We start from the raw sequence: 14,573 nt of genomic DNA, 5'->3' as shown, positions 1-14,573 counted from the left end.
CTTTATTCATTCAACTATCAATGGACACATTTGCGTTGCTTCCATATCTTGGCTATTTAAAATGTTGCAATTGGGGCACCTGGGTGGCTCCGTCAGTTAAGTGCCCGACTTTGGCTCAGGTCACGATATCACAGTTTGCAAGTTCGAGCCCTGCATCGGGCTATCTGCTATTAGCATAGAGTCTGCTATGTGTCCTCTGTCCCCCTTTCTCTGTCCTGCCCCCCCTTCCTCCCTCCCTCTCAAAAATAAACATTACAAAAATTATAAAAACAAAATAAAATAAAATAAAATAAAATAAAATAAAATAATGCTGCAATAAATATAGGAGTGCATATGTATTTTCAAATTAGTGTTTCTGTTTTCTTCAGGTAAATTACCCAGTAGTGAAATTACTCAATCACTCAATCATTTGGTAACTCTATTTTTAATTATTTGAGGAACATCCATACTGTCATCTGTATTATTTCTAATATGAGATACAATTGGCTCTAAAATATAATCACATAATGCTTTAAATACCATACTCCCCAAAATTCTATAAGGTCCTCTTGAACACCATACACCTATTACAATTCGAGTACCAATGGTCAAAACTACATCATCTGGAATTTTGTTAGAGTTAACGGAAAATTCTAAATAAAAACATATCAACAGCAGTTCACCCAGGTTATTTGAGGATGTTTTAATTTTAGAATAACTAAACTTGGGGACCTGTTTCTTTCGGAACATAAAGTGAATCTAATAAGACTTGTTTGATTTCTTGAGAAATAGCATGATACAGAGAAGAACATAGGATTTAGCTAGACTTGTATTTGAGCTCCAAATTTCTCTGTTATGTGACCTTAGTCAAGTAGCTTACGTTTTCGTCTCATTAAAATGCTCGTTTTTGTCTCATTAAAAAGTCATAGTAGCAATGCTGATGTTACAGAGCATTGGGTCCGGGTGGTACCTGTGTAAATTCAAGTGCGAGAACCAAAGGACACCTTGCAAAGGCTTTTTTCTTTTTTAATTTCTTTTTTTTTTTTTTTTGCACTGCTTCACTTACAGATGGATTCTGATAGCAGTTCCCAAAGAAAGGCTCAGAAATATTTTAAGCAGTACCACCTACAATAAATGAATGAAAAACACCCAAAGGTATGACTTTGTAGACAGGGCTCATTTGGATGTATAAGCTCTGGTTTACTTGCTAAAAATACCATGGGGACTACTTAACTGTGGGGTACAAGATTAACAGCAGCAGCAGCAATAGCTACCATATGGATGCCTACACCACTAGGATGAATGCCTTACCTACATTAATGATGTAGATTAATTCATTTATTCCTCTCTAGCAACCAATGAGATACATGTTATATTATCTGTATTTTACTGCTGAGAAGGTTAAATCATAGAGATTAAGAAAATTTCCCAAGGTCAAAATCTGTGAATATCAGAGCTGAGATTTTTGTTTCCAGACTAGTAAATGTTAGTGGAATTACTGAAAGAAAAATATTCATGCTATAATTCTTCTTCTTTCTCCATTGTGAGGTTTCCCAATAGCAGACAAGGGTCTCTTACAGTTCAGAGAGACACAGGAGGGAATAGTATGACATGCAAGGGCAGTGTGCCTCCATGGAGTCAGTCTTCAGAGGGACCCAAGGAAGACTGAAATTCATATTCAGAATATTCAAGCTGACATCAATATGTCACGCAGCATAATCCTGAGGGGTCTATGACAATTTTTCTGGGTTGTGGTTAATAATTGAAAATTATTCTTCCCAAGTGTGAAAATATCCTCTGTTTCCAAAGGGTCAGAAGTGCCACAGGTAGGACCCTGACATTCAAATTAAATTCCATTCAGCATATCCCATTTTAATGATTCTCACTGAGGTCAAGCTTTCCAAGGCATGTGTTCAGGGATGCAGAGTAGCTAGGGAGCAGTCATAGCCATCTAGCTGGTTTGCAGTTACCAGTGATAATGCTAGCAGAAAGGGGGGAACAAAACATGGGTTCCAGCACAAAGCAAGCTTCAGGAAGAGGATGAAATGAGGCTGAATGAGGTTGCTGGGGAGGGGCAGCTGTTCTGCATCCATATGGATTTACTTCTGTTATTCGACACCAGAAAAGCCCAAATGCAACTCTGCTGCTGTCCTGCCAAGTTTAGAGGGTGATGCCTGAGCCCTTAGCTTTGTCTTTTAACCTGGAATGGGTTATGAAAATATCTAAATTGAACTTCACCTTTTGACTGTCCTGAGAAGGAGGAATTCATCTAATAGGGATCAGTGTGGGATCACTAGCAGGATCCCCCCTCCCCAGAATTGAGATACTTTTTTGACTCTCCTAAAAGGGACAATGTTTAGGGAATATGGTGCAACCACTTAATTCTTACTATGGGATAGGCACTGAAGAAAGTCTAAAATTCCTGCCCTCATAGCACTTGTAGTCTACAGGGGAAAGACAGACAATAATAAAGCAATCAGAAAACATGATCACTCCATGTGGTGACTAATACTAAGACAATGAACTAGGGTGTCAGAGTGTCAGGGTGTAGGAGAGATCAGGTGGCCTCAGAAAGCATTTCTGAAAAGCTGATGTTTTTGCTGAGATATGACTCATCCAGAGGTTCCAGCCATGCTGAGATCTGGAAGAAATTCTGCGTTTGCTATTGTCTTTGATAGGCATAAGCCTAGATTAATTAAGGTACAGAAAGGAGACGGTAGTGTGGCTGCAAAACAGGGAATGGGGGCAGAATGGTAGGAAATTAGGGCACAACGGTAGCAGGCCAAATCGTGTAGAGTAGAACAAGCCAAGAAAGGAAGACTGCATTGTATTTTGTGGGAGAGAGGAAGCTACTGAAGTGTTTCAAGCATAGGAATAGTAATATATGATTTGGGTTTTCACAATCTCATTTTGGTTGCTGTCAGGAGGATAGGTTTTAGGGCAACAAGGGTGGAGGCAGAGAGAGTTTGTAGATTGTGGGAGTGATCCAAGTTGTGGTCAACATGGGCAGAGGTACTTTGGGTTAGAACGTGTTCTGGAGGTGAAGACTCACAAGGACTTGCAGATGGCCTGGGCCTTAGAGGAAGGGGAAGGGGAAGGGAAAATCAAACTCTCCTGAGATTTTGACTTAAGCAACTATATTTTTTATTGAGTTTGGAAAAACTGGTCTGGGAAGAGGGGTTCAAGAAGAGCTGAAAAAATTGCTTTCTAAAGTAGAAGATTCAGGAAGAGCTCCACTTTGGTCACATTGGGTCTGAAATCCCTACTAGCAATTCAAGGGGAGATAGAGGCTGCGTATGTACATGGACACACATGTCTCCATCTTAGAGGACAGTGAGGTCAGAGCTGGAGGTATATATTGGAAATTTGTGAATTATTGGCTAATAGGTGAGACTTAAAGTTGTTCTTTGTGGTTGTCATTAGAGGGAGAAAAAAATGATGAAAGGAGAGAGTACACATGGAAGATCACAGTTTGAGCTAATGTATCTGTAGGTAGCTGTCCAAGGTGGTAGCTCTCTGAGCTTTGTCACTGCTCAGACCAACCTCTCTGGTACTTGCCCAGGGATGCTAACTGAAGATGACAAGTTTCCTCAGACATATTGCTCTGACAGAACAGTGACCTCCCCTGTGAAAATATCTCCTCCTGTCCTCCTTCCAGGGGTACAGGGTTACCCTCGGGCCCAGGAACTGAAACAGTCAGGCCCATAGGCCAGCAAACACACCTCCCACCTGTGGGTCATGACTCCCCTTTCCCCAGCTCGATCTTCATCCTCACCCCCCAACAAGTAAATGTCTGCTTGAAACTGACAATGAGATGCCATGGGACTCACCATTCAAAGTCCCAGTCAGCACAGACACAGGGCTCTGAAACCACTGTCCCTGAGGAATCTCGACCTAGGGCACACTGAGCTCCTGGCTTGCGTTTCTTGAATATTTTTCTTTCTCCCATGACGCAAGGCTCCCCCTTAGAAAGAAAGTCCATGGTGAGAAAGGAAGAAAAACACAAAGAAGGTGAAATAAACCAGCTTCTCTATAGGAAGCACTGGACTTTCCATTCTCTTTTGGTCACTCTGTCTACCAATCTCATCCCTAGTAACCATTCAGGAGTCTCAAGGGAAAAAGGGCCAGTCTTTTACTACAACACAAGAGGAATACCATGGAGGAGGTGCTGGCTCATCACTACCTCCCACCCAACTTAGCCAATGATGTCTATTTCATTTTGTTTCTCTTCCACCTCTGGAAAGAAGGCAAAAATTCCAAGTCATTGTCACAGACTTACAAATTGCCCAAATGACTTCAACAGAAATTGTGGTGGAAAAGAATCAAATTCTGGCATATTTTTCATATCATCTTCAGAGTAAAACTGAAGTTGGCCTGAAAAGTTCTCTCTCTATGATAAATAATCATGCCCAAGTCCTTATTTCCAGTCAAGGGCAAAGAAAAGCGGAGAAACTGGTATAAATCACATGATCGCAATGGTTCTGAAGAATGCAGAAGTCTTACCTATGCTGCAAAGCAACACATATCTAGAGGCACTCACCCCAATCCCTCACCCTTTATCTGTGGCCCTGTTTCCAGGGCTCTTGGGGATCTCACTGCAGGCTGGCCTGACAAATATTCTCACCCTCCCCACTAACAGGTGAGATGATGAAACCACTGAAAGTCCTCCTGGCTGTCTGGGTTTATTTCTCCACAGATAGAGCAAAGGCCTGAGGTAATACTTGCCCCCCTCACCCCTCGACTATTCAATCATCTCAATGGGTTGATCAGGATCACAGGGTGAAAAATGGTCCTTAAATACCATCTTTGCATGCTTGACCTGTGTGTGTGGACTCCAACCCTTCCCCCAAATCCATCACTATCTTCAGGTGCCCCACTACCTTCTTCCTCCAAATAGGAAGGTCCAGAGATGACCAAATAGGCCTTGTGGTATTCCTTTTCCTAGAAGCCAGTATGCCCCTACCACATGGTATACCTGATTGAGCAGGTGCCAGGTCTGATAGTCTTCCTTGGTGCAGCGTCGGCTGAAGATAGATTTGTAGTCCACTTTCACCAACTGCCATTCAGAACGGAGGCTGAAGTGGCCGAAAACTCTAAGTGTTTAGGGGAGGCAGGGGAGAGACAAACAGAGAGGTCCCACTAGTCAGTCACTAATACACAAAGACTGGAGGGAGAGAGGACTAAATTGCGGCCTGGACTCAACAGGTTCTTCCAAATTGAGGTCTTGGAAGGTCACCAAGGAGAAAGTCCACCATTTATACAACTCTAGCCAACTGGCATGGTATTCATAGTGGGTTTAAAACTAACCATTTTTTAATTGCAAAAGTAATATATGTACTTTATAGTAAGCAATGAGAACACAGAAAGATATGAAGAAAAACATCACCCAATAGTTCAAAACCTTACACAGAAAGATATGAAGAAAGAAAAAAATCACCCAATAGTTCAAAATCTTACACTCAACAGGTAGAACTGTTGTTGATATTTTGACATGTAGCCTTCTTGTTTCTCCTTAATGCAAGCACAGGTATTTTATCTACTGATGTCTACTGACAGGGACTCAGTTTCCTCATCTGTAAAGTAAATGTGTATGTGTATGGTGGGAATGGGGGCAAATTAGCTAATCTGAAGTGTGGCTGCCAGTTCCAAAATTCTGACAGAATCTAAGTGTGCTTTAGTTGAAATTCCTATTGTTTAATTCACATGAATAACACCCTCCTTTCCCTTCCCTGAAAAATCACAGTAGCCCCATAAAAGGAACTCATATTTATGTATAGTAAAGAAACACACCATCTATGTGACTTAATCAATACTGACCTTTTCAAAGCCCAGTAGTTGATGGCCCTATACATATGAATGACCAATGGTTTCTAGAAAAATGGAAAAAAAGACTGATCACCCATACTCTACTTGGGTGGCATGTCTTATAATTACAATGCAAGATATCTATCATAGTGCTATAAAGAGGAGACCAATCACTCTGGGAACCTAAACCAACTGAAGTCTTTCAAGGCATTGGATGGATTCCATTTCAGCAAGACTTAATCATTTTATCAGCCCCGGATTCTCATATCCTTCCAGTCATACGTTCTTGTGGTGACACCTAAGAGACTACTCCTCAAGGGACAGTCCCTTCTTCTTTCTGAAGGATGAAGATGCTTTGGGAGGGGTGGAAGTTGACTAAAATTGTGAAATAGATGAAGAAATAGGACTGTTTTGTAGATCGTACAACTTATATATTACACCTTGAGAAATGCCTTTTAATGTTCTATCAATTTAAAAGTTAAATACAACTTTTTATAGTCTTGTCTAAAAGATCAAACAGACTTTGGGGTGCCCGGGTGGCTCAGTTGGTTAAGTGGCCGATTCTTGATTTTGGCTCTGGTCGTGATCTCATGATTTGTGAATTAAAGCCCTGTGTCAGACTCTACACTGACAGTAAGGAGCCTGCTTGGGATTCTCTCTCTCCCCCTCTCTGTCTACCCCTCCCCGACTCATTCTCACTCTCTCTCTCTTCCCCCTTCCCTCCCTCTCAAAACAAATAAATAAATAAATAAAACCATATAAAATTAAAAAAAAACAGACTTTGAGGTGAATAAGTCATAGGGATAACAGGCACTGCATAGGAAATACAGTTGATGATACTGTAATCATTTTGTATGGTTACAGGTGGTAGTTGCACTTGTAGTAAGTGTAGCATAACGTATGGAGATGCTGAATCACTATATTGTACACCTGACACTAATGTATCATTGTGTGCCAACTATACTAAAAGAACAAAACTAAAAACGTATGATCTTTATAAGAATCTTAGCTCAGCACTGAGTAGCAGAAGCCATGGGGCTAGAATATCTTGGGTTCTGTGGTCAATACCATGTGGAGCAGAGTGAATGTAAGCATCCCTCCCCTAGGCTTACTCTGATCTCTTGCATTTTTGCTGTATTCATCGGTCTCCAAATCCCATACGTCCATGCCAGGTCACCATTGAGGTACTTTCACCTTCTAGTCCTGATTCATTTCATGGAGAGTTCACTAGTCAGTCCATTTAAAATCTCTAACAAAGCAGTTATGTCTTTTTTTTTTTCAACGTTTATTTATTTATTTTTGGGACAGAGAGAGACAGAGCATGAACGGGGGAGGGGCAGAGAGAGAGGAAGACACAGAATTGGAAACAGGCTCCAGGCTCTGATCCATCAGCCCAGAGCCTGACGCGGGGCTCCAACTCACGGACCGCGAGATCGTGACCTGGCTGAAGTCGGACGCTTAACCGACTGCGCCACCCAGGCGCCCCCAAAGCAGTTATGTCTTAAAAGTTTCTACTTATTTGAAGAGAGAAGAGTTAAACTGAAAGACTGTTAGGAGAAACAAACAAACAAAAACCACTGGGAGAAGACCTTGATGAATGTCTTCTTCTGTCTCTATCCAACCTTTCTAAATCTTTTCATATTCAAATATCACCTCCTCTAGTCTTCCCTGATTGGAATACTCTGAGTAGAAGAATAATAGTGATGCTAAACCAAACACTTCCACCTACTCCAAATAGTTTACAGTTATTTCATGGATCATAAAATACATCATGTCTGATTAATGCCATTCCTTTCCATGGAAGGATTACTGGACAGACAGAAGAGGGAAATATGAGGCACACAATTTACCTGGGTATCAGCAAGGCATCTGACAGTAAAATTATGTGACTGAACAGTACCTAATTAAGGCATTAATATCGAAGAGGGGGGAGGGCATGAGTAGTCAGCTGCAAGGTTCTGCTGTCTGCTCTTTCCTATTCATCATTTTTATTAATGACTTGAAGACATGAAAATAATGGTCATCATTGGAAATCACATTTTCTGATGACACAAAGCTGGAAGAAACAGTCAATATGCTTGATGGCAGAATCAGGACCCAAAAAGGTCTTGACAGACTGAAGGGAAAGGCTGAATCTAATAATGTGAAGTAACAAAAAGATATGTCAGGTCCTTCCCTGGCAACTACGTAAGTATTGAATAAAGAAAATGATGCTTGATGCAGTTCAGGTTAAATAATAATAATAATAACAATAATAATAAAAAAATAATAATGTGGCATCTTAAGAGTTTTCATACACAATGTGATTAATGTAAGTAAATACTTCAGAGAAACCAAAAGTACTTGAGATGATCTTACAACACATTAATTACGAATTCTGTATATTATCAAGAATGAAAGAGGCAATATCCAGGCCTATTCTACATTAACTAGATCACAAAGAAAAAGGCAGCCAATTTTGGATGTCACCATTCAAAGATACACACTAAGTGTCTCAAACTAGAATACATGTATGGGTTTTGGTGGTCATAGTAAAGTTTGAATCTCCAGAAATTTTAAATAAAAATATGCATTTACTGGAACATGTGTATTTATTATGGAGAAATTACATATATTTTATCATATTTTTGAAGTGATTCACAGTTCCTAAACCTTAAGGACCATTGAAATAGACACTACATAAGATGACATACTGTATTGAATAGTGACTCCCCCACGGGACATGAGCATGTTCTAGTCCCTGTAACCTGTGAATGTGACCTTATCTGGACCTTTGCAGACATAAGCAAATTAAAGATCTTGAGATGAAAACATCCCAGATTATCAAGGTGGGCCCTAAGTGCAATGACATGCATCCTTGTAAGAGAAACATGCAGAGAGGAGGAGGCCACGTGAAGAAAGGGCAAAGACTGGAGTTATGTGGCCACATGCCAGGGAACACCTGGAGCCCCTAGAAGACGTAATATGCATAGAAGGAATTCTTTCCCAGTGCACTAGAAGGAGTGCTACCCTGTTACCACTTTGATCTTGGACGCTAGCCTCCAGAACTGTTAGAGAACTAATTTCTGGGTTTTTGGCCCCCTAATTTGCAGCAATTTTTTATAGCAGCCACAGGAAATTAATACAGATGGTGATGTGATTCAAGACCAATTTTGGAGGTGGCTGGGTGGCTCAGTTGGTTAAGTGTCCAACTCTTGATTTCAGCTCAGGTCATGATTTCATCGTTCATGAGTTCAAGCCCCACATCAGGCTCTGTGCTGATGGTGTGGAACCTGCTTTGGACTTTCTCTCTCTCTCTCTCTCTCTCTCTCTCTCTCTCTCTCTCTCTCTCCCCCCGCCCCCACTCATATGTAGGCTCTATCAAAATAAATAAACTTAAAAAAAATCACTTTTCACCTATCTATCCAAGAAGTGCTATAAAAACTATGGCTGGTTAACTGGGAGATGACTTAGGAAGGGCAGGGGAGGGGAAACCAAAAAGTGGGCCTTCTGGGGAGATCACGTGAGTATAAAAAAACTAACAAGATAGAAAAACGTGAAAGTTTACAAAATATGAGAGAACTTTCTAATAGATAAACTTGCCCACAGAGGAAAGGAATGCTCAAGAGTTAGTAAACACAGAACCTCAAGCTCAGGCTTCACCATCTCCCAGGGCTGCTTTGGAGGAGGATGCAAGCATCACCCAAGTGCCCAACCTAACTGACCCTGACCCTCTAAGGATGTCCATGTTGTTGGTCCTCCCAACTCTCTGGGATACCTGTTTCCAGTCTCAGAGAGCTCATTTCAGAACTGACCACAAAAATAGGTGCCAAGTTAGGACTTGGGGACTAATTCAGCCTCTGTCTTCTGAAATCTTGCAAGGCATATCTTTTCATCTATATTTCTTTGGCTTCTAGCCCAGATGTCTTTACACTGTGTTTCCCAGGTCCTTCCTCAAACTGTAAATTGATACAAAAATATTTTTACTTGGGAGTGTGCTAGTCTGCTCTCCCATGTGATCACTTATGTTTGCCAGATACAAAATTTTAAACACTGAATGTCAGGACTATAATCTTTGCTCATTTTCTCATTGGACCCCAACTAAGATCAGTGGACCCTAACTAAAACCCCTTAGCAACTTTCAGATAGTAATGTACTCCCCATCTCTCTATCCGTTATTGGTTCTGGGAAGAAAAACGTTCAATATGGGCCCCCGCCTATGGGACATAAGTGACTGAAATGGTCTCTTGGATGTATCTGGCTTCCCTAATTCCATTCAATATTGCATTCATTCACAGTTCTTCTGATTGGAGCCCATGGAAGCCAAGGAAATGACAGAAATGCAGCAAACTTAGCAGGAGATAAAATAAGGACTAATTTAAAGTCAAGCATTTATCATCCCTTTTCCTAACTACCCTTAGAACAGATGTTAAAATTCACAATAGGATTTGTAAAAGTGAGAAGCCAGCATACAAAGCAGGATGACCATCATGAGAAACCATGTACCTTACTCTGGGATGATAATCACCCACAAGGTGGATTAGGAATAGAGAAAGCCCAGACTACTTCTGATTAACAAATAAAAAAACTTAATTTCCCAGATAAAAGTTTCTTATTCACTGGAAATGCTCCTCTAAAGTTACAGATCTCATCACCAGTAAGTAGGCACTGCATATTCATCCCATTTGTTGTAAATTTTGGGGGAAACAAAGTGGTTTACATATCAATTTAATATGGAAACCCAAGAGAGGTAGGTAGGGTGAAAGAACCCAAGACATGGAATATCTCTAAAAGGATAACGTGATTCCAAAATCAGGTGATACTTCTTTCAGAAAGACTTCTATGACTGTTCCAGCAACACTGAACTGTTTCCTCAGAAGCTCAAATGGTCCTATTATCTCTAGATAAGAGGTTCTCCACTGTCTCCATCAGAATCACAGAGGGCTTGTTAAATATAGATTGCCTTATTCTCTTACTTTCTTATTAGTATGTTTTGGGTGCCTCATTGCATTTCTTTCTTTCCTTTTTTAAATGTGTAGTTATTTATTTATTTATTTGTTTGTTTGTTTGTTTATTTATTTATTTAATTTTTTTTTAACGTTTATTTATTTTTGAGATAGAGAGAGACAGAGCATGAATGGGGGAGGGTCAGAGAGAGGGAGACACAGAATCTGAAACAGGCTTCAGGCTCTGAGCTGTCAGCACAGAGCCCGACGTGGGGCTCGAACTCACGGACCGCGAGATCATGACCTGAGCCAAAGTCAGACGTCCAACCAACTGAGCCACCCAGGCGCCCCTGTAGTTATTTATTTTGAGACAGAGAGAGAGAGAGTAGGTGCCACTTAGTGCAAGTGGGGGAGGGACTGAGAGAGAAGGAGAGAATCCTAGGCAGGCTCTAGTACTGTCAGCACAGAGTCCTCTGAGGGGCTCTGTCTCACCAACCACGAGACTGTGAGACCATGGGATCATCACCTGAGCCAAAATCAAGAGTGCTAATGACTGAACCACTCGGGTGCTCCTGATTATTTGCATTTCTAAAAGCTCCACAGATGATGCTGATGCTGGTCCCAAGACTATCCTTTAAGAAACATAGCTCTAGACCCCTTATCTAGAATTTAATTTTCCTACCTTTGGTCAAGTTTGTGTTAACCAATTAGAAAACTCCTTATGGTCTGGAACATTTCTTATGCTTCTTTTTCTTCTTCTTTTTTTTAAAGATAATTTATTGTCAAGTTAGCTAACATAGTTTCTACAGTGTGCTCTTGGTTTCAGGGGTAGATTCATACGGTTCATCGCTTATATACAACACCCGATGCTCATCCTAATAAGTCCCCTCCTCAATTCCCATCACCCATTTCTCCTCTCCTTCACCCCCTTCCCATCAACCCTCAGTCTGGTCTCTGTATTTAAGAGTCTTTTATGGGTTTGTCTCCCTCTCTGTTTGAAACAATTTTTTCCCCTTCCCTTTTCCCATGGTCTTCTGTTAAGTTTAAGTTCCACATAGGAGTGAAAACATGTGGTATCTATCTTTCTCTGACTGACTTATTTCACTTAGCATAATACCCTCCAGTTCCATCCTCGTTGTTGCAAATCGTGGGATTTCATTCTTTCTCATTGCTGAGCAGTACTCCATTGTGTACATAAATCACATCTTCTTTATACTTTTTGCATGCCATAAAGCCTTTCAATGGTAGTTGCTTGATAAAGAAACACTAATTGATTATTGAGGAACGAGGAATTCTAGAGTGTGGTTTCAATCTCAAGTCTTTGGCAAAAAAAAAAAAAGATAATTTCTAGCATGCACAAATCCTCTATCATCCGTAGTCCCACTTCCTTGCAATTACCAAGGTAAACTATTTTGACCCTCTGCTGCAGAAATGTATTCCTAACCACACTTCTTAACTTAAAGTGTATTTTCGCCAACATATAAACAACCTATCATGTGAGATAAAGATGTGGAAATCCTGAAAATTCCACTGAACAACAAATGTTCATTACCATCACCATCACTCCTATTGCTGGAACCCCCAGAGATACACATCCAAGTCCCTGCTCATCAAGAGCTTTTGACAGGTTTGGCTCAATATCCCCTTTTTAAGATACATACTAACCTCAAATTCAGGGCTTTGCCTTTTGTGTGTGTCTGTGTGTGTGTGACATTTTACACAGAGCCTTGGATAAAGTAGATACCTCATACATAAATAGAAATGACTGGAAACAGGTAGCCTGTCCGTTAGTTCCCTCGAAGAAGTTGCTCCTGACCAAAGCAAAATTAATGAATTCTCTAAGCCATTCCTCATTATATGGATTTTCAGGAAAAATCAATTAAAATTTATTACTTCTGTTTTTCTTTTTACCTTGTCACCTGGATTTTTTCACAAGAGTTTTTGGCTTAAGATTCACCCTCTTCTTTGGCTCTATCAACCTAAAAGACTGTCTCTTCTTTTTTTTTAAACTCCTCTGGTATCAAATGTCTAGATTACTAATGTGACTCTGGTCAGAGAGTGCCCTCATGTGCTCCTGTCCTGTTGCTTGATTTTTAACACGCAGATGGTTTAGTCATGGTGACAAGAGTATGAGGCAAAGAAATAGAAAATATCTTTCCCTATTCCTGGTCTGCCACTAAATTAGCTAAATAACCTTGAGCAAATAACTTCATCTTTTAAACCAGCAGCTTCCTTATAGAAGATGACTTTAATCAGTGACACATATACTCAAAAGATGGAATGCAGAAACAGTCTAGGTGGAATGTGGCCCTTTTAAGATAATTTCCAAGAGTTTATTTTCTTTCAATCCTTATGCCCACCTCCAGGTGTACAAGCCATCTATCTCCTGGTGACCCCATACACAAAAGATTTATCTTTTAGAGTCATTCGTCTTTATCTCCACTGGCACTTCTTCCATAAAACAGATGCTCATTAAACAGTTCTGGGTTGATTAATGGATAGAATTAATCCATCAAAGTCATTCACTTCTTCAAAATTGGAGTAATAGCTTTATCTGCCCTTATTTCTGGGCCAAAGAACACGGTTGATCTGTGTGTCCTTTGGGGTTTAGAAAGACAAAAACAATCTTGAGAGAGAAATAGCAGCAGCTTCTCTGTCCTTTGTTATCCTGGACTTCCACAAACAATTGATTTTCTGGGACCCTAACATACCTTCTCTTACCCACCATCCAGACTTGAGTGAGACTTCTGGGGAGGGGAGTGATTAATCTGAGGGAAGGAAGTGGTTCTCAAAAATAAAAAGAAACTTCATTAGAATTCCATACACATAAAAGTTTAGCTACTCATTAATTAAATGATTTCAAAGGGGATCTGGTTATATAATTGCTATAATTTAGGTGGAAACAATGCCACACTAAATGTAATTAGAGAAGCAGGCTCTGTGAAGATGTTTTTCTCTTTACAGGAGAGCAATTCTGGGTCACCTGATTCTCCCCTGCATAGTTCTTTTTCCTGACCTCCAATTATACCAACCTTTATATACGGTTGTAAAAGCTGAGAGAAGATTCTAGGAGAGAGTGGTTGATCACAGTCCTTCAGAGAGGAAAAGGACAAGGATTCAATACTAGAAAGAAAGGCACTAGAAATGTACAAAAGAAAGAACAAATGATGCTTGGGGTGGTCCGATTAAGACTTTACTGTGGACTAATTTTTGAAAGAACATCTGATTGAACTCAAGTAAGATGATACAGTGTTGTCATCGACCTGCCCCAGAACCTGCCCTTTCCCTTATCTTCCTCAGGGACTCTTACACCTGCATCTCGAGCTCTTCTAACCACTAATTCCCCCATTTATATCTGCCTAAGGAAAATTTTAAGAGAAGAAGGCCAAAGATGACTTGACAGGTCCTTCCTGACTCTCCTCTCTCTGTGGCTGACTTAGCCAAGTTCTCACTCATTAGGCTAGAAACCTGTGTGTCAGCAGAAACCCAGTCCTTGACTTGGTCCCCTCTCTTAATCTCCTGCCTGACACTCATTCCTTTTCATTGCACTTGTAAATAATCTCTCATATTCACCAACTCAATGGGAATCCCATTTCCATACCCTGATAACAACAATGGCTACCACTGATGGCTATATTTTACAGCATGCTTATCATTTTCCAGGGACTCTGCTAAATGCTTCACGGTTTTTATAATCTGGAACCCCACACACATTCCCTGAGAATCATGGGTATAGTCATTTCATGTAAAGAAACTCAGGCACTAGGTTCATTTTCAAGATCAAGGTTGAACTAGGATTCAAGTTGGCATCCATGTGAAGCCAACTCTTACTGGATGCTCATCCTCCTGCTGAAGAATGTAATC

General features: G+C 40.5%; 1 protein-coding gene across 1 annotated transcript in view; it reads right to left on the bottom strand.

The window, feature by feature from the left end:
- Nucleotides 1–14,573, bottom strand: part of SORCS3 (sortilin related VPS10 domain containing receptor 3) — a 591,280-nt gene that overhangs the window by 45,093 nt on the left and 531,614 nt on the right. The window contains exons 15-16 of the mRNA XM_043597460.1: nt 4,955–5,072; nt 3,810–3,943 (exon numbers count right to left, since the gene is read on the bottom strand). Coding sequence (XP_043453395.1) covers nt 3,810–3,943; nt 4,955–5,072 — 252 coding nt within the window. The remainder of the gene's footprint in view (nt 1–3,809; nt 3,944–4,954; nt 5,073–14,573) is intronic.

The sequence above is a fragment of the Prionailurus bengalensis genome, chromosome D2 (genome assembly GCF_016509475.1).
Source record: "Prionailurus bengalensis isolate Pbe53 chromosome D2, Fcat_Pben_1.1_paternal_pri, whole genome shotgun sequence".
NCBI classification, from domain to species: Eukaryota; Metazoa; Chordata; class Mammalia; order Carnivora; family Felidae; genus Prionailurus; species Prionailurus bengalensis.
This window is presented reverse-complemented; position numbering and strand designations above follow the sequence as displayed.